At 46.3% G+C, this 25,109-nt stretch overlaps 1 protein-coding gene and 4 non-coding genes across 6 annotated transcripts in view; all 5 read right to left on the bottom strand.

The window, feature by feature from the left end:
- Positions 1 to 23,902, bottom strand: part of NCAPD2 (non-SMC condensin I complex subunit D2) — a 56,650-nt gene extending 32,748 nt beyond the window's left edge. Inside the window, exons 1-12 of one of the 2 annotated variants that reach the window (XM_077467114.1) lie at positions 23,826 to 23,902; positions 21,852 to 21,910; positions 20,480 to 20,661; positions 19,755 to 19,894; positions 17,767 to 17,897; positions 9,295 to 9,418; positions 8,294 to 8,441; positions 7,871 to 8,068; positions 3,424 to 3,558; positions 3,247 to 3,334; positions 1,745 to 1,913; positions 1,511 to 1,629 (exon numbers count right to left, since the gene is read on the bottom strand). In XM_077467114.1, coding sequence (XP_077323240.1) covers positions 1,511 to 1,629; positions 1,745 to 1,913; positions 3,247 to 3,334; positions 3,424 to 3,558; positions 7,871 to 8,068; positions 8,294 to 8,441; positions 9,295 to 9,418; positions 17,767 to 17,897; positions 19,755 to 19,894; positions 20,480 to 20,661; positions 21,852 to 21,910; positions 23,826 to 23,833 — 1,501 coding nt within the window. In that variant the 5' untranslated portion in view covers positions 23,834 to 23,902. Of the gene's footprint in view, positions 1 to 1,510; positions 1,630 to 1,744; positions 1,914 to 3,246; positions 3,335 to 3,423; positions 3,559 to 7,870; positions 8,069 to 8,293; positions 8,442 to 9,294; positions 9,419 to 17,766; positions 17,898 to 19,754; positions 19,895 to 20,479; positions 20,662 to 21,851; positions 21,911 to 23,825 lie in introns of those variants that run through there. The other variant, XM_077467115.1, reaches the window with a different exon arrangement.
- Positions 14,213 to 14,525, bottom strand: LOC143956995 (small nucleolar RNA U85). The gene has a single exon (XR_013270036.1). It is a non-coding gene; the product is annotated as a small nucleolar RNA U85 (small nucleolar RNA).
- On the bottom strand, positions 18,004 to 18,313 carry LOC143956997 (small nucleolar RNA U85). Its single transcript, XR_013270038.1, has one exon. It is a non-coding gene; the product is annotated as a small nucleolar RNA U85 (small nucleolar RNA).
- On the bottom strand, positions 21,243 to 21,556 carry LOC143956991 (small nucleolar RNA U85). The gene has a single exon (XR_013270032.1). It is a non-coding gene; the product is annotated as a small nucleolar RNA U85 (small nucleolar RNA).
- LOC143956992 (small nucleolar RNA U85) lies at positions 23,470 to 23,786 on the bottom strand. The gene has a single exon (XR_013270033.1). It is a non-coding gene; the product is annotated as a small nucleolar RNA U85 (small nucleolar RNA).
- Positions 23,903 to 25,109: the final 1,207 nt, after the last annotated feature.

Genomic DNA, 25,109 nt, shown 5'->3' with positions numbered 1-25,109 from the left:
CCCATCAGGAATGAAGTAGGCAGGGCTGACACCAAAAATGATGGGAATTTATTAACACTGGAGCAGAAAAATCTCAAACAGCTGTGCAATGGCAACAATTAGGGCATAGATTCTGTCAAAGCTTAACTACTTCCTGCCCTATAGCAGAATGACGGCCGGTGAGGTGTCAAATACTGTCCCCCCCATCGGATAGTGTCCGCCCTGTACTGCGCATGAAGATTAACAGCACCTGAGCACTGAGTCCAGGTTCAAGCCCCACCATCCAAGTGGACATGGTGTTAGAATAAAAATAAAATAGCCGAGCGAAGCAAGGCTGTGTCTGAAGCATGGCAAGCGAAGCGAAGGGCTCTCTTATGTGCTACCGTATGTCCACTTAGATGGCGGGGCTTGTACCTGGACTCAGTGCACCGTTCTTATTCCGAGACTTTTCGGAGTCTCCTTCTCCTCCGTGCTGCGCCGGCACAGTACGGGGTGGACACTATACGATGGCCAGACAGTTTGACAGAACACTGGGAAGCGGTTTAGTTATCCACTATTGTGCAACGCTGTACACCAACATTGATGTCAGCATTCCCCCCCACCCAAAAAAAAGCTTTGCGGCAGGGTGAAAAAATAAATCAAAAACTCCACACGTTTGATTTAAAGATCTGATTGCAAAGTGCTGCTGCAGTGGTGTTTTGCCGGCAATATAGCCACGCTGACCCATTCATTTCAATGGGCAGTAGCGGTGAAGGAGGTGTATACACACAGGGCTCCAAAGACGCTGCTAGCAGGACTTATTTTACCGTCCTGCCAGAGCACCGATCCAGTGTTTCACACTGGAGCGTGAGGAGCGGCTCTTTCAGGGCGTTATTTTTAGAGCTGTAGCACCCGCAATGTGCCCCAGTGTGAAAGGGATCTAAAGCAATATAAAAGCATGAAACATCGCTAACAGCTTATGTCGGATATACATACATACTAGTGAATGGTAATTTATACATCAATGTATTTGTAACAAAAAAAAAATAGAATATGCACAAAACTGTAACATGCTTGGGGCTTCTGTAAAAATCGTAATGTGGTGCTTGTTTAGCGCACCATTGCACTTTTTACAGACGCACCAGTTAGTGCCCATTGTTATATTTTTTTTAGGTTACAAATACATTGATGTATAAAGCCCCATTCACTAGGGTGTATACCAGGGATATGCAATTAGCGGACCTCCAGCTGTTGCAAAACTACAAGTCCCATCATGCCTCTGGGTGTCATGCTTGTGGCTGCCAGCTCTTGCTATACCTCATGGGAGTTGTAGTTCTGCAACAGCTGGAGGTCCGCTAATTTCATATCCCTGGTGTATACTGTCTGACATAGGCTGCCAGCGCCATTTCATACGGTTTTACATTTTTCCTTGACGTACACTTTAAGCAGAAATCATGTATTGTTGCATACAGTCATTTTTTAGTACTGTGGGTTACCATATAGCGGTGCTCAGCTCTACATGTTAAAACTCAATATAAAAAGCAGAGTCTACCTGTGAAGATTTGCTCCAGAATCCCCAGCACCGCTCCATCCTCGGCATCTTCACCCACTCCGAACAAGGAATCATCCGGGAAGCTCGATATTCCTTTCTTCACCAAGAAGATGGCATGTCTAAAAAAAATAAAAAAATAATAAAATTAAAAAAAACCCACAGGCAGAGATTGAGAAAATGAATGACAGCGCAGGAGTCATTAATCAACCCCCAGGGTCCCCCCCCACCACTGACTTGTAACTGGTGATCTTCAGGAGATGCAGAACACGCTCCTGTAATTGCTCTATTGTATCGATTGCTTCAGGGTTCTCATCTTCATCACTCTCCTTTGCGAGGGCGTGTAAAGTTTCCTTTAGTTCAGGGAGCATGGCTTCCCATTCTTCCTCCGGAGAAATCACTACCACTAAATTTGAAAAAAAAAAAAAAAAAATTATAAACACATTTTTAGAGAAAGCACATAAAAACGAAATACGCCTGCTGTATAAACATTTTATAACTCGTCCAAAAACGCTGATCTGTAAACCGCCCTCGATAAAGTTCAGAACTGACATCCAGCTTTGATCATTTAGTTATCAGGGATTTCCAAGACGGCAATATCACCTGCAGGTTTCCTTACCGACAGCACATGCAGAGCAGCAGGGGAATGTATGTCATGGTTTGTGTGGAAGGCCCCCCGTGGAAGAGTGCGGTCACCAGGATTCACAAGCGGCACAGTGGAGGCAGGCATGACTTATTTTTTTTTTTAAACAGAATGAAATTGATACAAATAAATAGGATCAAAAAAAAAAAAAAAGGATCGTTTAAAGAGGAAGTAAACCCTGATGAGTTTACTTCCTCTCATTCCCTGCAAAGGCAAAGCATAATGGACTACTATGCATGACAAAGGAGCCAGCGATGTCACCGCATCCATCTTGTCGGTGGGTCTCGCAGCTCCGCCGCTGTCATTCGGCGAAGCCGCAATGACGTCACTCCCGCACATGCGAGCCGACACGCGGTGTCATCGACAATGCTGCGCTCAGTGCGCTGTAGACAGCGGTGCCCGTCTTTCAGCAAATATCTCCTAAACCGTATAGGTTTAGGAGATATTTCTTGGACCTACAGGTAAGCCTTAATCTAGGCCTTAATCTAGGCTTACCTGTAGGTCAAAGTGTGTGGTAAGGGTTTACAACCACTTTAAGGGCCAACAGATCTCTCGCGTCCATGGGAAGGTTCATGCAGCCAATGGCCCTTCACCGGTGTCTATGCGCGGACACACTCTCGCATGAGCGTATTGCAGTAAAAACTGCCACTGCGGGACATTGACAATATACCAAGCATGCAATGTGCACAGCAGGTTTTAAAATTTTAATAAAAAAGAAGATCAGAAATTAAAGTCTGCCGCTTCTCAAACTCTGAACGACGCAAAGCATTGCGGCATTTGAACAGCCCCGTTTGGTTATTTTACAGTTCAGATGGGCAGCTGGTGAGGAGTGCAACTGCAGACCAGCCACCCATTTTTTTTTACCACCCCCACGGCTGGAGACCCATTATTCCTAGTGCCAGGTGTTTATTTTCAGACCAAGTCCAAATTATGGAGCAGAATTAAGCTTGGCCATCAACAGTCCCAGTTTCCCTTGTGGCCCCCGTGGGTAGATTACTCACCCCTGACTTATAGGATGCAAAAGGGACCAGCTCAGCATCCCCTTGTCTCATCCACACAAAACACCCCCCCCCCACGTCTGTTAAGTCACATGTACCTGGGGGCTTAACTCTCCTCTTCTCCTTAAGTTCCTTCAACTTTTTAGTCTCCTTCTCTAGGGGCTCCTTCAAATCCACACTGCTGAGCTGCGATTGCCAAGAAATTAAAATTGGATTCCAAATTATACATAATCCACACCATCAGTATATACAGCAACATCATTCCTGACCATTACCTTACAAGTGAAAGGATTGTTGGCGAGGAAGGAGGCCAATACTTGAATGGCGTTCTTACAAACTTTCACCGACTTGTCAAACAGCCGACCGACCACCAGAGTGACCACAGCCTGGAAACGTGACAAAGGCAGAGCCTGGAATAAAAGGACAACGGATCAGAATGAAGGTGATGTATAGCAGTTTCTCAACCTTTTACAGCAAAGAAACCCGGCAATTCAAAAAAAAAAAAAAAAAAAAAAAAAAAAAAAAAAATCCTAAGTAGGCGGCATTGATAGGGGACACTAGTAGGCGAGGTTGGGGGGGGGGAAAGACAAGTCCAACCTGTGTGTGATTATATGTCAGTATTACATTGTATATCTCTGTATGTTGTGTGATTATATGTCAGTGTTACATTGTATATCATGTATGTTGTGTGATTATATGTCAGTATTACATTGTATATCTCTGTATGTTGTGTGATTATATGTCAGTGTTACATTGTATATCATGTATGTTGTGTGATTATATGTCAGTGTTACATTGTATATCATGTATGTTGTGTGATTATATGTCAGTGTTACATTGTATATCATGTATGTTGTGGTCGTTCAGGTGATTATCTAATACTGTGTTGAAGCCATCGATGCCCCCCGCTGAGACCACCGCCTGAGGAAAGGAATTCCACATCCTTGCCGCTCTTTCACTAAAGAACCCTCTACATAGTTTAAGGTTCAACCTCTTTTCTTCTATCAGCTTTTCTTCTGTCTTGTTAAACTCCCTTCCGTGAAAAAGTTTCTCCCCCTATTGTGGGGTCACCAGTCCGGTATTTATATATCGCGGGGTCACCAGTCCGGTATTTATATATCGCGGGGTCACCAGTCCGGTATTTATATATCGCGGGGTCACCAGTCCAGTATTTCTATAACAAAATAATATCCCCCCTCAGGCGTCTCCTCCAGAGTGAATAAGTTCAGAGCTCACAACCTTTCCTCATAACTAATATCCTCCAGACCCTTTATTAGCTTTGTTGCCCTTCTTTGTAGTCGCTCCATTTCCAGTACATCCTTCCTGAGGACTGGTGCCCAGAACTGGACAGTATACTCCAGGTGCGGCCGGACCAGAGTCTTGTAGAGGGGAGAATTATCCTTTTATCTCTGGAGTTGATCCCTTTTTAATGCCAATATTCTGTTTGCTTTGTTAGCAGCAGCTTGGCATTGCTGACCCCATCATCTACTAGGACCCCCAGGTCCTCCTCCATCTTAGATCCCCCCAGAGGTTCCCCTCCCCCCCCAGGTCCTTCTCCATCCTACATCCCCCCAGTCTATAGATTGCATTCAGATTTTTGCCACCCAAATGCATAATTTTACGTTTTTCTACATTGAACCTCATTTGCCATGTAGTTGCCCCTCCCCCCATTCATTTGTTCAGATCTTCTTGCAAGGTTTCCACATCCTGCGGAGAAGTTATTGCCCTGCTTAGCTTAGTATCGTCCGCAAATACAGAGATTGAGCCGTTTCCCCCATCCCCCTCCTCCAGGACATTTATGTACAAATTAAATAGGATTGGTCCCAGCACAGAACCCTGGGGGACCCCACTACCCACCCCCGACCATTCCGAGTACTCCCCATTTATCACCACCCTCTGAACTCGCCCTTGTAGACAGTTTTCAATCCATGTACTCACCCTATGGTCCATGCCAACACACCTTATTTTGTACAGTAAACGTTTATGGGGGAACTGTCAAATGCTTATACAAACCCAGATACACCACATCTACGGGGCTTCCTTTATCTAGATGGCAACTCACCTCCTAGGTGGTTAATAGATTGGTTTGGCAAATATGATTCTTCATGAATCCATGCCAATTATTGAGAATGATACCGTTCTCATTACTAAAATCTTGTATATAGTCCCTTATCATCCCCTCCAAGAGTTTACATACTATTGATGTTAGGCTAACTGGTCTAATTCCCAGGGATGTATTTTGGGCCCCCTTTTTAAATATTGGTGCTACATTGGAGAAAAGCCAATCAGCTGGTACCATTCCAGTCAGTAAAAATTAGGAACAATTAGGGGTGCAACGGATCGTCACCGATCCGTGATCCGAACGGGTCACCACGCTCGGATCGGCACATGCCGCGACCCGCGGAGCATGCCGTGGTCTCGGCCTTAGTAAAGGCCGCGGCTTCGGCCTAGCTCCGAAGCTGTGGCCATCTTTCTACACCCAAGCTGTTTACATGTGATCGCTCCGTATGAGCGATCACTTGTAAACAAACATGACGCTGGTCCCTCTCTGTACAGTGGAGGGAGAGAAGAACCGGTGTCATGTTTGTTAATTAACATTAATAAATCACCAGGGTCAGGTGGCTTGCACCCGAGGGTACTTGAGGGAACTCGGACAAGTAAATGCCAGACCATTGTTCCTAGGGGTGCAATGGATCAAACTCACGGATCAGGTATGGCGGAGCACGGCAGGCAGGGTATCGCAGAGTATTACTAGAGTATTGGCTGGGTACTGCAGGGTATGGAGGGATGGCTGCTTCCATCTCTGGATCTCTCCAGCAGCCATCCCTCCATACCCTGCAGTACCCAGTCAATACTCTAGCAATATTCTGAGATACCCTGCCTGCCATGCTCCGCCGTACCCAGCCGTGCTCCGCCATACCCAGTCAATATTACAGTGGGCGAGATTGTGGATATTACAGTGGGGACTATATGCTGTTGGAATTTACAGGTTTTTGCAAATTAAATTATTATTTGCTGATCCGAAAAATGATCCGATCCGTGACTTTGATCCGAGGAACGATCTGATCCGCGAGTTTGATCCATTGCACCCCTAGGAACAATGGTCTGGCATTTACTTGTCTGAGTTCCCCCAAGTACCCTCGGGTGCAAGCCACCTGACCCTGGTGATTTATTAAATTTTAAGTTTGCCAAGTCCAATTCTGTCCTCTGTTAACCATGGAGGCGCTTCCTGTGATGTGTCGAGGATAAAACACTGCAGTTTTGGTTACTGATTCCCTCGTGAAGACTGAGAAGAATACAATTCAATACCTTAGTCATCTCCCCATCCTTTGTAACCAGATGTCCTTCCTCATTCTTTATGGGGCCAATATGGTCTGTCCTTTTTTACTGTTTACGTACTTAAAGAATTTCTTTGGATTTTTTTTTTTGCTCTCCTTCGCTAGGAGTCTCTCATGTTCAGTGTTGGGACCCTTACTTTTTAATATAGCTTTATAAATGATATTTGGTCTGGGATCAAATGTAACATTTCTGTCTTTGCAGAGGAATAACATCCTTAGAGGATGTCTCCAGTTTACAAGCCAACCTCAATGCTCTGTCTAATTGGGCGACTGTGGCAGATGAGGTTTAATGTTGATAAATGTAAAGTTAGGCACTTGGGGAGCCAAGAATATACATCATACATACTGGGGGGGGGGAGTGGAGAAGGATCTGGGGGTTTTGGTAGATCATAAGTTCAATAATAACATGCAATGCCAAGCTGCAGTTTCCAAAGCGAACAAAGTCCTTTGTGTTGAGAGGTATGAACTCCAGAGAGATGCTTATTTGTACAGGGGCAAAAATGATAAGACCTCATCTGGAATACGCAGTTCAGTTGTGGACATCAGTTCGCAAAAAGGATATCACGCAACTGGAGAAAGTGCAGAGAAGGGCAACCAAACTGATAAGAGGCATGGAGGAGGAGCTCAGCCATGAGGACAGATTAGAATTTATTCACTCTTAAGAGTCAGGGTACTGACATAGGTAAAGTTGATCCAGGGAAAATCCGATTGGCTCTTGGGGGGGGGGGGGGGGGGGGGGGGGTCAGGGAGGAATTTTCTTACCCCCCGCTGTAGCAAATTGGATCATGCTCTGCTGCTCTATTTTTGCCTCCCTCTGGATCAACTGTGGGTATATTGAATTGTACACCATTTTATTTTTTTTATGGTTGAACTGGATGCACTTTGTCTTTTTTCAACTTAACTATGCAACTGTGTGTTCCATCTTAGCCGCCCTAATTACACCCTTGCATGTCTTGTTGCATTCGTTATAAAGCTTGGTTGCTGATGAGCCCTCAGCCTTGTATTTTTTTTGAAGGCCTTCTTTGCATTTTTACTTTTGTTCGCCGTTTTAAATGTATTACCCAATGGGATGCACCTGGTCAGGGAAACATCTGGGCTACGTGATGGGGGCCCATCCCATTGACAGGACCCAACACACCGCTCCCCCATTGTTAGCACAGTCCTACGCAACACTGCTACAGCAAGGGGTGTGTGTGCGCGCGCGCGCGTGTGTGTGCAAGAGGCAGGGTTCGGGAGACAGAACTGGTAGTACCCCCTGGCCATGGTGCACATAACCCCCAGGGGTACGCATAGAACAGTTTGAGAAACCCTGATGTATAGGACGTCACTGCTATGTCAATGACCGTATGGTAAGTGGCACGGTAAATGTCCAACAGAAAAGCACCTTTTCCTGCACAATCCGGTTGAAAATCTGCATCACACAGGAACGCACAAAGGTGTTGATATCATGAAGGTGTTCCTGCAGCGTGTCTAGGAAATTATCTCTGGTATTCTTCTCTGCGTCATCCAGTTGATCGCCGCTAAGAACACGGACCACCATTTCTCCCATGACAGTCAGCACTGCGTTCCTCATCATGTAAGGCTGCAAATCAGAACAAACACTAGATATAGGACCATATAGGGGAACAACAAACAAAAAAAATTAACACACAAACGCAACCTCAGCCCTCCATCCGTAGTGCAACTACAAGTCCCATGAGACATAGCAAGACCCCAACCATCACAGGCATGATGAGATTTGCAGTTTTACCACAGCTGGAGGGCCGAGGTTGCCGGTGGCTATAAACGGAATGGCTCCTCAGCGCACCTCCCCATCCAGGTAGTCCAGCAGCAGGCTGATATTGGGCATAACAATGGTGGGAATCCGCTCAGCCAGCTGAGTAATAAAGGCGGCCAACGTCTTCACACTGGAGCTCTCCTTGGAAAGATCCTGACAAGACTTCTGCCCAATCTTCCTGTGAAAATGCAAAAAGGTTTAGCGACATTATAAAAAGAATTCCTATATTTAGGAAGACAGACCAGGACTGAGAGAAATAGGACCTCGTTAGCATCCTATTGCCTGGCTTCTTTACTCAACAAAAAATTGGCCTGGTATTGAGGTGGTTATGTCACACGGTATTTGAAATGTTATTTGTGGGGGGGGGGGGAAGGGTGCAGTGTGTCAGGACAAGTCTGATCATTGGAGGAGAGCAGGCCGAGTTCCCAGCATAGCTAGAGAACCGATCATGCAGTGCCCTTGCTTAGTGTGGCCAGTTTAATAGGAAAGCAGAGGGACTGGCAGGAACACCAGGGAATTAACACAAAGTAATACTGTGAAGGAACGTAATGTAGATAATCAGAAAATGCCTATTTGGTTATGTGTATACATGTTTCTATGCAACGCCTTACTCATATAGTATACAGATTAGTTTTGCTACTGGACTAAAAATGGCGGCTACCCCTTGCTTACCACACATTAGAAGAATGAGGAAGCCTCAGCATCAAAGGAAAAGGAAGAAAGGCGCAGCCTGGATGTGGCCCTTGGGTCACTATTTCACCAATTGACACCAAAGATGGAGCACCCATTCCCTCTACTGACACCAATGGGGGAACTATTCTCATGGATATCAATGGGGCACCAGAACTCCAATCAAAACCACCGAGGGTGCACTGATGCTCAGTGGGCTCCATAAAGACTGAAGGACAGTAAATTGGCCCTTCGTTTAGAAGGTTTGGAGACATTCTGGTTTAAATCAAGCCTAGTAGTAATACTACACACTCATTTATAAAGTCGGTTATTAGATACCATTTGTAGGACAAGCCACTCACCTCATGATCTCTCCCACCAGAGACTTCATCCCATACTCTGTGGCCCACAGCGCCAACGCATGGACAAGGACAGGAGCCAGGTGCTCAAAGTGCTGCAGGAGTTGGATGACTTTCACACTGACGCCTAAAAATAAGATGTAGAGAGAATCATGAGAAAAAAGCAAAGATGGTGCTGAAAAGAAAGCCTTAAGCCCCACACACACACACAATCAGATTTTCTGCCGATTTTTGTCTTCAGGTTTACCAAAACCATGTAGTAGAAGGGCCGGCCTGATTGTATACACATTGAAACTCCTAAGGTTTGACCTCCATATTACATGGTTTTGGTAAATCTGAAGGGAAAAAAAAAAAAAAAAAAACTCAGCAGGAAAACTGATAGTGTGTATGGGGCTTTACATAGGCTGGTTGGCTAGTTAAAGGACCGGCTGCTGGCCATGGATGGAGGGAAATTTGGATGGTTGGGTAAAGACAGTCTAAATTTTGATCAGAGTGCAGCGATCTCCATTTGGACATAATTCGATTGCTTGTGTGAATAGAAGATTCGGTTCATTTTTTTGTTGAGTTCACTGAACCCTACCCGTCTATGGCTAGCTTTAGCCTAGGGCAGTGATGGCGAACCTTGGCACCCCTGATGTTTTGGAACTACATTTCCCATGATGCTCAAGGACTCTGCAGTGTGGTTGAGCATCATGGGAAATGTAGTTCCAAAACATCTGGAGTGCCAAGGTTCCCCATCACTGGCCTAGGGGGATAAGATTAAAAAAAATAAAATAAAAAATAAAATAAAAACCCCCACAGCACAAGAATGGGTCCTTGCATTTCATCTAAAGTGTTCCTTGTGCCGATACCAGCTGTCATAGTTGACTTCTTCAGTCTGTACCACTACGCCCACCTTTTTAGCCCTGCTCTAAAGTATAACAAAATGCAAACTTTTTTTGAATAGAGTGGAGAGGGATTAGAATACCCATTAGAGGTCTTTGTTACCTCTGCCTGACGCCCCCCCCCCCCCCCCCACCACCCATTTGTACCGTTTACTGTAATCCCGAAAGGGAAAGCAAAGCCAACATTTAGGGGTTTTCCCAGAATAGCAATTGAGGGGGGAAAGGGCTTCCATTGGGAATGCACGCCAAAGAAAGATTTCCTCACTTCCCGTTTTGGCTACGGGACAGGAAGTAAAAGTAAAAATTTTGTTAATGGGACACAGACGGCAAAATTAAGTCTTGCATGGGTCATAATCCTCCCTTACTCTACCAAGAAAAGTTTTGCATATAGTTCTACTTTAAATTAAAAGCTATGAATGGAGGAGGGGGCGGGTGAAGGTAAGGTCTGCCTCATCCATTCATGGAAACTAAAGCACAGCCTCTATGAAACTGAAAAATATCTGGTAACATCATTGACAAGTAGAATGAAAGTATTAAAGTGGTTGTAAAGGCAGAAGGCGCATTCCATGCATAGAGATAGATATCTATATCTTTACATTCACGCAGGCGGATAGAATTGTGCTTTTAGCTACAGATTTCATATAGTCTTCTACCGCAGCTAAAAACACACAATGCTTTCCTATTGCCCCATTCACACACTGCGTTTAGCTGTGATTTAGTTACATGCAGTTTGGTTCAGATCAAAAAAAAAAAAAAAAAAAAAGTTTTACTATCCAAAGTTAAAAGGTCAGAAGATTCAATAGATTTGGGGGGGGGGTTGTAAACCCCCCTGACCGATTTTTACGTATAGGCAAGCCTATACTAAGGCGTACCCTATATGTACCTTGTAGTGCACTGATGTCGTCAGCGTGCCGTTTCTTCTTCAGCGTGTGCCGTGACTGGAGGCTCCGGCCGTTCAGAGCTGGAGCCCACAACCCCAGAAGAGGGGTGAAGATGGACGTTTCCAGCAGCGGGGGGGACATCGCCGGGCATTATGCTTTTACTTTTTAGGGGAATATAGAGGTAAAACCCATCAGGGTTTACTTACTTTAACCCCTTCCTGTTGACCATACGCATATATGCGTCCTCGGGAAAGTAGGCCCACATATATGCATTTCTCTTTGTGTTGGGGGCACACCGCACAGATTATTTTTTGAAAAGCCTGTGGCGTGTGAAACACACAAACTCCACCCAGGGCCAAAAAAAGAAGTGCACACGAAAAATGAATGTCAGTATATCTAAATGTCTGGAACTTGGCCATTTGTTCTCTTTTACTAATAAAGATATTGAAATATAAAATAAGTGCAACGGGTGTTACACTAGTCCTCCATAGGAAGGACCTTACCCTGATCCCCTGGGGCGTTAGGCTCCTGACGGGGACGGAGGTACTTCACTAGGTCTGTCCGGCTGAAACCAGATGGACCCCCTTTTCTCTGGAGGGTTTGCTGAAAGAGACCCACCCAAGTACTTGGTGGGGCCCACCTGAAGGGAAGACCCCCATAAGTGAGTGTGAACTAAAGCCAAAAGGCCATGTCCACCCCCCATCCCAAGACTTCAGGGCAGGCCCGAGGACCCACATTCTACTCAGTGACAAAACATGTACAAACCAAAACAAGTGACAAACACGGAGTAAATATAAAGTGGTGAGAAGGAAGTGGGAGACGTGAAACTGACCAGTGTGCAGCCCTTTGGGCCAGGAATACAGAACTCCCCTGGTCCTAGCCAAAAGGCTCGGCCCTAGATGCAGGTGTGAAAAACATGTGTATGGTGAAGTGACCATGGTGCCTAAATCAAAGTGACCCTCACTCAGCGATTGTATGGCACCCCCTGAACTGCCACTTTAGGGGCACATACACCACAGGCTTTTCATCCCAACCCAGACCAACACCCAGACCAGTGTAGCCCCCACCCCCAGCCAGGAAGGCTATAGTTCTGGGAGCTTAGAGAGAGGCCCTTGCCATCGGGCTCAACCCTTTGCTCCCATCACTCCTACCTAATTACATTCAGGAAGTACTAACCTCTCCCCCCGGTGGGGAAGGAGCTGGTGTTCTCTCCCGAAAAACTGACCAGAGCTAGAGCTACCCCAATCTAGGCCAAAAGGCCAGGGACCCAACGAAGCACCCATCCTCACCAGGAGCACCCTTCCGGACGGCTCAGACGCGACTCAGTTGACGTCTCCAAGGCCCCTTTCACACATGCAGACCTTATGTCCGTATTTCATCCCATCCCGTTTGCGGATGAAATACGGACATACATGCATTCCTATGTGATAGCGGTGTCTGCGGATAAACATCCGCAGACACCCGCTATCGTCCGATTCTGCAGACGGAGGAAAATCCTATTTTTCTATCCGGCTGCAGAGCGGATGAACACTGACAGACGGTCCGTGCTCATCCGATCCCCCATAGAGGAGAGCAGAGAGCTGACAGGGCGGTCCCTGCACAGTGTGCAGAGACCGCCCTGTCCGCCAACAGCTCAGTGGGGACAATGGAGCGATCCCCGCTGAGCAAGCGGATCATCACGGGAGGATCATTACTGATCCGTCCCATGTGAAAGGGGCCTAAGGGCGTCCAGAAACAGGTCACTACCGAAACCGCCCTTCCAGGTGCAATGACCCCATTGGGTTTGCATCTGCCCTTCCCACACTCGGGAGTGGCATAGCGCCTCCTCTGGCAACTCATAAGAACAGATACTAAAATTTGATTTTAGCCAAAAGGCCGCACAGAGAACTGACTCTTGAAGAAAGCCCCCACATCTTGTACTAAGAATTGGGACCTGGGTCTCCCAGTTCAGGGTCACATAAACTGCTCTGATGGGTGGCTCATGGTGACCAATGCGAGAGCCACTGTGTTTACTTCTGAATGTAGAGAATAAAAATTTGAACAATTGTGAACATACATTTGCAGAAAATATTTGTTTGCACAGGGGCTAGCACTTCCACCTACCAGCACTAGGGTCTTTGGTTCAAATCCTACCTGCCTGGAGCTTGCATGGGTTTCCTCTGTGTACTCCGATCTCCTCCTACATGCCAGAGGCAGGCTGGGAGGTCAAATGGCTCATGTCTAAAGTGTTAGTTCCTGAGGGCACAGACTGATGTACATACATACCATACTTACAGCACTTTAAAAAGAACCTGCAACAAATAAAATGAGACTACAAAGCACTGTACCCGTATCCTTGTGTGCAACGCCCAGAACTCTACCACACATGCTCACAAAGCCTGTGAAAATGAATGCAGATCATAGGAAAAAAAAAAAAAAAAAATATGGAGAGAGTCAGATGCTCTGTATGTTGTGAGCCAATCACAGGGATCACAAGCATAAAATACGAGCTGTAAAGAGAAAGGCAGGAAATGCTACTAAATTACTAATCCTAATAATTTTCAAAGAAACAGCCACACCCACTTTTCAGCAAGGTAACAAATCATTATCTACTAGAAGCAATGAAGACCTGACCGATATTTAAAATGAAATAGGGGATTGCTTACATACACTGTACCTTATTTCCAATCTCCAACCCCCTTTAGATAGAAGAAATAGCAGTGGTTATTAAAGCAGAGTGCCACCCAAAAGTGGTTGGCCCTCTGGGGCCACCCCCCCTTGCCCGCCAGGACAGCGAGAGCCAGGCATGCAATCGCACTAGGAAACTGGCCATGAAGCCAGAGTCTACAGTGCTGGCTTTCCTTATCAGCAATGACGGCGGCAGAAGCAGCACCCGGACATAAACATCAGCTGCTGTGCCAACATTGCTGGACTAAGGAACAGGCAAGTGTCCCAATGTTGAAAGCCAGGAGCTGCAGTATGCACTGTATAACAAGAGTTGGCCATCACTGGTTCAGAAACTACGGGACTACCACCCCCCCCCCCACCATGAGATTAAAGATCTGGCCTCACATCTGTCTTATCTTAACATGCAAAGAACTCTGCCCCCCGGCTGGATCCCTCATTCCCTGCACTGCGGAGGGCAGAGAATTTTTCGCGGCGTTAGGTCATTAATTTTGCCATCAGGTTACCAAAGATATTATGTGCTCACATCTCCCCTTCCCCCATTGGTGGGTGATGACCTCTGTCCTGCCCCCCTTATTGGTCCCCGCACTTCCTGTAGGTCCCCCTCAGTCTCTGCACACCCTGACTTCGGAGGGCAGGATTGGATGAGACAGACCCGCGATAAAGCTGCTGTAGGTCTGGCCTTACAGCGGCAGCGAGATCCTTCTCCAGAGCCACCAAGATTACAGACCGGGGGAGGGGCCACGGGCAGAGACCACACCCAGAGGAAGGAGGAGTCACATTTGCCTTTGTCTCATCACGCGGCAGCAACAAACATAAAAAATTTGCTGGTACTGTATGAGGTAATGATGCATGCAGGCAAGGACCGCCCACTAAGCCAGCATGGACAGGGTATCTGCATGACAGCCAGGCATATAGTATTTTCAGGGGGTCAGTAATGGCAACATTCACAAATATGACCGGTTTTGGTTAAATGTTTTACATACCTTGCTAATATTGTATGAGGGAAAATTAAACCAGAACGTCAATCAACAAGAACCATTTTTAATCAGCACACTGCTAGTATTAGAAAATGGGATAGGAAAGCATATTATATTTGTTTTAAACTTTTTTTTTTTTTTTTTCCCCTTTCTACATTTCGAGTTACTTCCTGGCCTAAGCAGTCCCGGGAGTCTTCAGTAAAGGAGGGACTGCCTCAGCTAAGCATACCCTGTCCTGCTTGAGCTAAGGGCAGGTGGCTTCCAGGAAGTAAATGCTACATGAATCACATGCCCTTACTCAAGATGGCCACTGCCCCAGAGGGGTGTTTTCAAAGTGATTTCGCAACAAAATAAAGCATGATGGGCGAGTTTGCTTTGAATATTAAAAATGAATTAAAAATTGCGTTTTTTTTGGTGTTCAGATGAAGTGTAGTTCCACTTAAAGGTTGTGTGCTCGGCCCAACTGCTCACGGCCCGCAGAGCCGATCATCAGCCGCCACCACACAGCAAACAATCCAGAGTCTCATTCTCATATATCACCCAATTCATAGGGGAATGAAAAGCCAGAAGGAGAAGATAAATGGACCCGGTGGGGGGGGAGAATTTAATCAAAGGATCCCATTGGTTCAAGGAAAATTTTATCCAGGGAGCCTGAAAGCACATCATAAATTTACAGAACCTGGTGGAGGGGGTGCCACCTTGATCTTCTTTGCCCTTGCATCATAGGCGTAAACACTTAAAAGTGACAATCACCCACACCTTACCCCCCCCCCCCCCCCCAAATAAAAAATAAACCCCCCACAAGTTATACTTACCTGCTCTGCGTAATGGTTTTGCACAGAGCAGCCACAATCCTGGCCCCTCTTTAGCCAGTGCCGCCCCCCCCCATAGCAGGGTGCTTGCTCTGGGGACACTGGTGCATGGGCCCCCTCCTGAGCCATGCCCGTGTCCATAAGAGAAAGCCATGCCTCAGCCCACCCCCTGCTCTCTACCAGTTGGCTCACTGGCTGTGACTGACAGTAGCCAATGGCTCCAACTACTAGCCAATGAGAAAAGAGACCTGGAAGAATCTCTTGTGCTCATCAGTGGATTGAGAGGGAGTTCAGGTAAGTATTAGGGGCTGAGGGGGGCCGCTGCACACAGGTTTTTACCTTCATGCATGAAGATAAGACGCCTCCAGTCTGTAAAGGGGCTACCCATTCCAGGTCTGCTTACCACAGCAGAAACCAGAACAAGAAACGGCCAAGTTGTCACATTTTGAATGACAATTGTGTGGTCATGCAAACACTAACCATATGACAACATTTTTAACACAGTTTATTAGAACAAGAATACAAGCCTTATATACAGTACAGGCATACCCCACTTTTTAGTTACACAAAGGGATTTACTAAAGCTGAAAAAAAAAAAAAAAAACCCACAAACACACTTATGGATAGAAACCTATGAGCTTCCAGTTAGCTTAAATTGAACAAGCTGGGGCTTAGAAGCTCATTGGTTTCTATGTAGAAGTGAGACCGATTTTGCACTTTCCACCTTTAGTAAATAAACCCCCCATTGTGTACTTAAAAGTGGGGTATGCCTGTAAAGAGGAGGTTCCTCCCTCCTGTTCATATTGCTCCAACAATACACCTGTAACCAGAAACATAATTAAGAGCTAGTTTACCAAGTCATTTACCCAGAGATATGACCTTTTAGACATAAACACAGAACTCCTTCATACAATAGCAGGGTTAAATTCGCACAAACAATGATGGGTGAAATACTCTTAGAAGCCACTCTAGTAGACAACAGGAGACCCAAGGCTTTCCAGATCTCATTAGCATTCCTTTAAATACGTCTGCTATACATGTCCCAAGCATGCAGAGACCATCATTTCCTCCTCAATAATCTCTTTTGCATTACATAATAGAAAATCTTGCCAACTACTCGTAGCTCCCTCAAATGGCAGGGCCCATAATCGGTAGGCAAGTGGCTAGCATTCAGTCCACTCCAAAAGCCTTTCCCGGGTGAGCCTGTCACACCCACCCACCCCCTGCTCTGACAGGGAGAGCCACCGGTCCGGCTATTCCTGTCAGCGTGAACCGAGGAAAGCCATTTAATCAGCACTTTCTGGTTCACAAGATGATCAGATGTGATTGGTCACAGCTGATCACGTGGCAGGAAGCCTCTCAGAGGTACCATACCACGAGCGAAGTTTGCGGTATGTATGCAAGACTGACACATAGCACCCGCTATCGCGCCCCCACTAGATATCATGATCACGTCCGATCAGAATACTTAAAGCACTTTGCTGATGTCATATTGCATTATGGCAGTTGAGCACCAATAAGGAGGCGCTGGTCAGCACCGATTGGCAGCATTGATCATTGTACTTATCCCTTTAACACAAGCCGGTTAGCATCTCTCTTCCTCACGCTGTCAGCATGAAGAAAGGTATACCAATAACTGGTTTGTGTTCACATCACAATCAGCTGTCATTGGACACAGCTGATCACGTGGTAAAGGGGCTGCTGTGATTGGCCCATTACCCAGATCAGTGATAAATTGTGTCCGAAGGACGCAGAGCGCAGGCAGTGCAATTACAGGACACCCTCCCGGCAAAGTAAGCCTGTAGCAGTCTTTTGGATATAGCGCAGGCAGGAATGGTTGTAAAAAAATTTTGCCCCCCACTTTTACCTATAGGCAAGCCTTATTCTAGGCTTGCCTAGAAGTAGTGGAAACCATCTGCGAAATGAGCATCGTGTAGGAGATTTCACTTTTTAGTGCACCAATATAGTCATCGGTGCATGCGCTGAAGACACGCACCTCCGTGCCGTGACTGACGGCGCATGCGCGGGAGTGAAGTCACGTGGCTCTGGCCAGTCACAAAGCCGGAGTCCGCGGCCACAGAAGGAAGAGGGATGAAGGAGGACGACGCAGTCAGCACGGGCTTCATTTGCAGGCAAGTGACACATAATGGGCTAGTATGCATTGTATACTAATCTATTATGCTTTTAAATTTGCAGGGAGCAAAACACATCAGGGTTTACTTCCCATTTAAGAAATCACATTTCCGGTACTTACTCAGCGTATCATTGGAGCGTTTTACAGCCACTCCCAGGAGGTGCGATAATGCCTCCCCACAGCCGGCTTGTTCTTCAGAGCTCCTATACCTCGGATTTTCCATCATCTTATAGCAGCAGCCGGTTACCATGCTGAGGAAGAGAAGGAAAAAGATAAATAAAAACCCCACCCACAGGTCAGAAAGATGAAATGCAAAACAAGCATTTCACTCAGATTCCTATCGGATCTCATACATTTTGCCATCAGGTTACCTAAGAAATATGTGCTCACATTTCCCCTTCTTCCCCCCATTGGTGGGTGACGACCTCTGCCCTGCCCCCTTATTGGTCCCCGCACCTCCTGTAGGTCCCCCTCAGTCTCTGCACACCCTGACTTCGGAGGGCAGGATTGGATGAGACAGACCCGCAATTAAGCTGCTGTAGGTCTGGCCTTACAGCGGCAGCGAGATCCTTCTCCACAGCCACCAAGATTACAGACCGGGGGCCACGGGCAGAGACCACACCCAGAGGAAGGAGGAGTCACATTTGCCTTTTTGTCATCACGCGGCAGAATAGGTTAAAAAGCAGCTGTTCATGTTTAAAATGGTTATCCTGTAGCCCACCATACACCGCCAACAGAGGCGACATATGGGGTGAAGAAGCAGTGCCAGCGCCCTGACTAGGCACCCAATGCAAAATCTGCTTACAGCACACTGCCAGCTTTCAGCGTCTGCTGGAGAGCTAGCTGAGGGTCACTCATTACAACAAAACATGGTAGGCATTAGTGCCCTACACAATGTTCACTGTGTTAAATGGTCAAATCTTTCTTATTACCAGCAATTGTAGGGACATCCCTCTGCCATAAACATGTAAAATCCAGCCATACATGGTGTGAGTCTTGGTTGGTTCAGCAGGAGTTGGCCGAGACTTAAAACTGAGCATTTGATTTCCTCTGTATACAGCCAGCCAAGGGCCAAATTTCAAGATTTGCACCACGACACAACCATATTTAAAGGTGTACCTGTAGCATGGTGCAAGTGACCTGCACCTTCCCTTGACAGCAGGTGAGGTTTCCTCTACCCTGCAGCAGCTGTCACATTTAAAATCGCCTGTGCTGGGCTCTGAATGCAGTCACATCACTCATTTACAGGGGATCTGTGAAAGGAAAAAAAAAAAAAAAAACTACAAGCCCAGTCTGCGGCAGACGGTCTTGTAGTTTTCAGAGGCCTATGAGTGCGGTAATCAGTGCAGCCAGTCCATTAAATCTTCCTCCAGCTCTGCGGCTGACAGCGTGTATAGAAGTAGGGGCAGAGTGCTGGATGAAGATTTTGCAGCAGCCCAAAATTGCACTCGCCATCCACTGATTGCAGGTGTAATGATCTGCAGGCTACTCAAAAAGATAAACAAAAAAAAACACAATAAAAAAATGTTTCCTCTAAGTGGAACCTCGCCTTTACATATTTTAATGACTTTTAAAGTGCAAATATGTAGATACCCCAGATATCTTCCCCAACGTGTGGTTAGTAAATATGGGGTTGATTTGCTAAACTGGAGTGCGCAGAATCTGTTGCAGCTTTGCATGGTGGCCAATCACTTCCGACTTCAGCTTGTTCAATTAAAAAGGAGGAACCCAAGTTGTATATTTTTGGTTCATCGAGTCAACAGCTACCCAAAAAAAAAAAAAACACCCCGTATCTGCTGACTTCTTATAAACACACAATGTAATCAACACACCCTTCACCATTGACTTCTCTCCCAGCGCCAAAACACATAGTAACAAAAACATGCCAAGAGGGGGGGGGGGGGCTGATGCAGGCCTAAAAGCAGAGCTTCCCCTTTTGGGTGCCACTCCAATTTAGGCTTGGGGGGGGGGGAGCCCCAACACACAGAAACCGATTGCAAGATCTGGTGCTGTGCACGGCAGCCATTCTATTTTTAGCAAATCAACCCGTGTTTAACGAGGAATAAACACACCCTCACCCAAAAAAAATAAAAAAAAAAACCCCACACCTGATAAACTCCTCCTCGATCAGCGACATGCTCCATAGCCTCCGGATGTCTAGTTGGAGGAGGTGTGTGATGGTCTGCAGGACATTTTCTCGTTCCGTTTCCCAAAGGAAGCCGTCAGCTTTGGACTTTGCCTTCCTTCCCTGAGAGCAAAGAAACATTAAGTAAGGCCGCCATTAGAGAAATACAAGGGATGCTCCTGGTGAGCAGCTCCTGAAAATATCTGACCCAGGGGTAGTTTGCTGGTAAGGACTTCTCAGCTGTATTACCCGTTCATGATTGGGAAGACAGTCAGCATACCAGCAAGCCAATCATTAAATGTACTAAAAAACGAGGAGAGCCAACAAGTCAACCAGGCAACAAGCAGCTGCAGAAGTAGAGGTCAGTAATGGTCCCCTCTGTTTTTCCACAACTGGTTTCCTTAAGGCTCGGTTCCACAGGGGGCGATGCGAGGCGACACGACTTGCCTCGCCGCGACCTCAGCGGCGACTTGCAAATGACTTCTGTATAGAAGTCAATGCAAGTCGCCCCGAGGTCGCCCAAAAGTAGTACAGGAACCTTTTTTCTGAGTCGGAGCGACTCGAGTCGCTCCTCTTAGAACGGTTCCATTGGACAGGACGGGGGCGACTTCTCAGGTCGCGGCACGGGAAGTCGTGTCGCCCCCTGTGTGAACCGGCCCTTAAGAACAACCCCGCACCAAACTGCTATAGACTGGGCAAGCCTCTTACCTTACCACTGGGCTCCACATTCCCCAAGGCCGCTTTGTAAGTCTCCACCTCAAAGGCCTCAACCAAATGTACAAGCAGAAAGCAATTCATCTTCAGAGTATTGAGCTGAGTGTTCTTATCCGCCTGAGCCAGGGACAGATCTTCCAGGACTGCCGGGAGCTCAGCGGCATGCTGGGAAGTGGCTGGAAGAAGATAGGATGGAAGATTAGGCATGAACAAGGAACTCTAGTCACATGTCTGAAATAAAAAGAACCGTTCACATGTCCTCTACTCCTCTTACCAGCCAATGTTTTCATTACAATCCAGCAGAAGAAAAAAAAATAAGTTGGTTTCTGCCCAGATTAGTCTCCAAACCTTGGCCCTTCGCTTGCCTTTATCAGCAGGGCACCATGCCTCCCAACCCAACCAGAGGGCACTATACCCCCCCCCCCCCACTGACGCTAACCACTGGGGCACCATCCCTCCCCACTGACAAAGATTATGGATTATACGCCCACTGACCCCAGGACAATTTCTACTCCCAATGGCAAGTCTGGACCCTCTACAGTCTTGAGGACAGTGAACTGGCCCTTTGTTAAGGAAGTCTACAATATATTAGGTTATAAGAAAGCTATATTTTAGAACAGTCATGGACAGAGGACCTCAAAAAAGTAGATGCTGCAAGTGTTTACATAGAAATATTGGTTCTTTAGTAAATAGAGGATTTCCTAAGGTGGTCCTACACCCAAAGTCTATAAAATGGAGAAGTTGTGGATTTCCAGCTCGCCATCAGATTACCAAAGACATGTGCTCACATCTCCCCCCCGTTACCTCCGTCAGCGAGTGACGACTCTGCCCTGCCCCCCTGCTGGTCACCGGCACAGTCTGTAGGTCCCCTCGGGATCTGCACACTCTGACTTCGGAGGGCAGGATTGGATGAGACAGACCCACGATTAAGCTGCTGTAGGTCTGGCCTTACAGTGGCAGCGAGTTACTTCTGCACAACCACCAAGATTACAGACCGGGGGAGGGGCCAACGGGCAGAGACCACACCCAGAGGAAGGAGGAGTCACATTCGCCTTGGACTCATCATGTGGCCGGGGAGGAAAATATTTAAAGAATTTTTGCAGACATCCTTGCCTAGGAGAGGATTATATTATATACACAGAATTACATAACAAGCTCAGTAAAGGGAATCACTATCACTAAGTAAAGGGAATCACTAAGAGATCTAATCAGAGAGGAGATCCGAGATGAACAGAACGATCCATATTAGCCGGTATTTACCATCATCTTCCACATTACGAGCCCGCATCACCACTGCACTAAGAATAGTATTCATGAATACACAGCACCGGACTACAGAACACCTCCAGTAAGAGCGGAGACCTACCTTTCACAAGGAGCTCCAGCAAATCTTCTTTCATAGAGGAGTCGATGGTGCGGAAATGGCTGGAAGAAGATAGGAAGTCAGAATAGGATAAACCACACAAAGTATATAATCCCACACCCTCATCACATGGCTATATAACCTGCCACCCCCCCCCCCCCCCCCCATAGCCCTGTACATGAACAGCATGATCCAGCCTTACAGTATACACTAACACTTTTTTTTTTTAAAGTACCTATATACTTTAAGTAATGCGACAGTGGCAGGCAGTCTTTTTTTTTTTACAATTTACCTGAATTATTCTCTTTTTGTTATCAGCCCTGTTAGGGGGGGGGGGGGGTAACAGGTGGTGAGAGATCTCCTCTGAGGGAAAGGGACTGAGGACACAGATTCCCCAGTCCCTTTATCTGCAGGCTCAGCTACACGGATGATGAATGGAGAGGAGACAGAGGCTCCTCTCCACTCAAACTGAATCAGAGGAAACCGTTTACAATGCTCAGTTATGAATGGACTGCATTCAGAAAAAAAAAAAAAAAAAAAAAAAAAAAAAGGAAGGAGCTGGTAAATTACATTTACCAACTCCTTCCTCTACTCTACATCCTGACAGATTTGGGAGGGGACAGGACAATGAGCAGAGGAAAACACATGGAGGAGCACAGGACAGTCGAAGGTAATCGGTGATGCGACGGGGCAGTTACAAGCACGGGGTCTCCACGCCCCCCCCCCCCTCCCATATAGCCTTTTAGTAAAGCAGCTGAAGGCCACAGGAGGGAGAAGCAGCTGTCAGCATCTTTATTGAAAGGCTATGTGGGGGAGGGGGGGGGGGGGGGGGGGTATTAAGTGCTTGTAACTGTCCCCCATCGCTGCACTGATCACCTGTGATGCTGAGCCGCCCCCCCCCCCCCCTACACTGAGGATGCCTGGCCCAATACAGAAGCCATTTGTACGAGTTCCGATACTCATGTAAATGCTTGGAATATATTGGCACTGGTATAACCCTAGAACACAAGGAACCGGTCACATGGTCTCCACCCCAATTCACCTGACCATTAAGTTAGTCACTGGCTCCATCTAGTGGTATCTACAATTAATGCTTTCAAAACAAAAAATATTTCAGAACTCATGGACACAATGTGGGGTTATTTACGAAAGGCAAATCCACTTTCTACTGCAAGTGCACTTAGACGTGCAGTCGCTCTAAATCTGAGGGGTAGATATAAAATGAGGGGGGGGAAGCTCTGCTGTTTTTGTCATACAATCATGTGCGAGTTAAAAATGCATTTTCCTCCATGTCCCCCTTAGATCTACGACGACTGCACATCTAAGTGCACGGCAAAGTGGATTTTCCTTTGGTAAATAAGCCCCAGAGGCCTCACCATGTACAAGTGGCAGGTTTCTACATAGAAAGCAACTCCCGTTTCTAACAAAGCTCCATTTTCAGTAAAAAGCGGTTCTACATCCAGGAAGGTCCATAAAATACCGCCATGGATTTTTGACATCATCAGATTACAGCGCTTCCAGTTTTATCTATAAACCTTGGCTCTTTAGTAAATAGAGAATTATCCCCAAGGCGGTCCTACACCCAAAGTCTATTAAATGGAGAAGTTGTGGATTTCCAGCTCGCCATCAGATTACCAAAGACATGTGCTCACATCTCCCCCCCGTTACCTCCGTCAGCGAGTGATGAGCTCTGCCCTGCCCCCTGCTGGTCACCGGCACAGTCTGTAGGTCCCCCTCGGGATCTGCACACCCTGACTTCGGAGGGCAGGATTGGACGAGACAGACCCGCGATTAAGCTGCTGTAGGTCTGGCCTTACAGTGGCAGCGAGATCCTTCTCCACAACCACCAAGATTACAGACCAGGGGAGGGGCCACAGGCAGAGACCACACCCAGAGGAAGGAGGAGTCACATTCGCCTTGGACTCATCATCATGTGGCTGCGGAGGAAGACGGCAGAAAGATGAAGGAGATACTTACTATAGCATGCTGTACAACGCATCAAAGTGCTGAAGGACGCACTGCGGACCCTGAGAGCGGAGAGACGCTTTATAAACTGAAAGGACAAAAAAAATAAAAAATAAAAAGTGTAAAAAACAAAGAAGCAAAATAAACACGTCATCTAAACCTCCATAGAGGAGAAAACGTTCCTGAACTTTTCAAATAATATTGCACACACTCAAGGAAGGGGGGAAGAGCAACAAACTGATACTTGAAAAACCTCATAGGTGATGGGGGAAAAATAAAATAAAATAATTCTCACGTTACATGTTTAGAGTTAGAGGAGATCTAGTGCTAGAATTATTGTCTTGCTCTGACGTGATCCCCATTTACATATGTGAACTAAGTATGTTTGATAGGGGCGCTCTAATTTTGATCACTTTTCTTCCTAAAACAAGGAATGGAGAGACCTCATGTAATAGAAATAATGGGTCCTCTTTATGGAGATCATGTAACAGAAATAAGAGATGACGGGTCCTCTTTATGGAGATCTCATATAATAGAAATAAGAGATGACGGGTCCTCTTTATGGAGATCTCATGTAATAGAAATAAGAGATGACAGGTCCTCTTTATGGAGATCATGTAATAGAAATAAGAGATGACGGGTCCTCTTTATGGGGATCTCATGTAATAGAAATAAGAGATGACAGGTCCTCTTTATGGAGATCTCATGTAATAGAAATAAGAGATGACGGGGTCCTCTTTATGGGGATCATGTAATAGAAATAAGAGATGACAGGTCCTCTTTATGGAAATCTCATGTAATAGAAATAAGAGATGACGGGTCCTCTTTATGGAGATCATGTAATAGAAATAAGAGATGACAGGTCCTCTTTATGGAGATCATGTAATAGAAATAAGAGATGACAGGTCCTCTTTATGGAGATCATGTAATAGAAATAAGAGATGACAGGTCCTCTTTATGGAGATCATGTAATAGAAATAAGAGATGACAGGTCCTCTTTATGGAGATCATGTAATAGAAATAAGAGATGACGGGTCCTCTTTATGGAGATCATGTAATAGAAATAAGAGATGACGGGTCCTCTTTATGGAGATCTCGTAATAGAAATAAGAGATGACGGGTCCTCTTTATGGGGATCATGTAACAGAAATAAGAGATGACAGGTCCTCTTTATGGAGATCATGTAATAGAAATAAGATGACAGTCCTCTTTATGGAGACATTTCTCTCCTTTACCTTACATAGGAGAAGAGAGGCGCACAAATCACACAAATTGTTTTCTTCGGCCCTCAACTGG

This window comes from Lithobates pipiens, unplaced genomic scaffold, assembly GCF_037356315.1.
Source record: "Lithobates pipiens isolate NorthernLeopardFrog02 unplaced genomic scaffold, aLitPip1_a1.2 Scaffold_47, whole genome shotgun sequence".
In the NCBI taxonomy this organism is placed as follows: domain Eukaryota; kingdom Metazoa; phylum Chordata; class Amphibia; order Anura; family Ranidae; genus Lithobates; species Lithobates pipiens.
The sequence above is the reverse complement of the archived record's forward strand: the minus strand, read 5'-3'. Positions and strand labels throughout refer to the sequence as shown.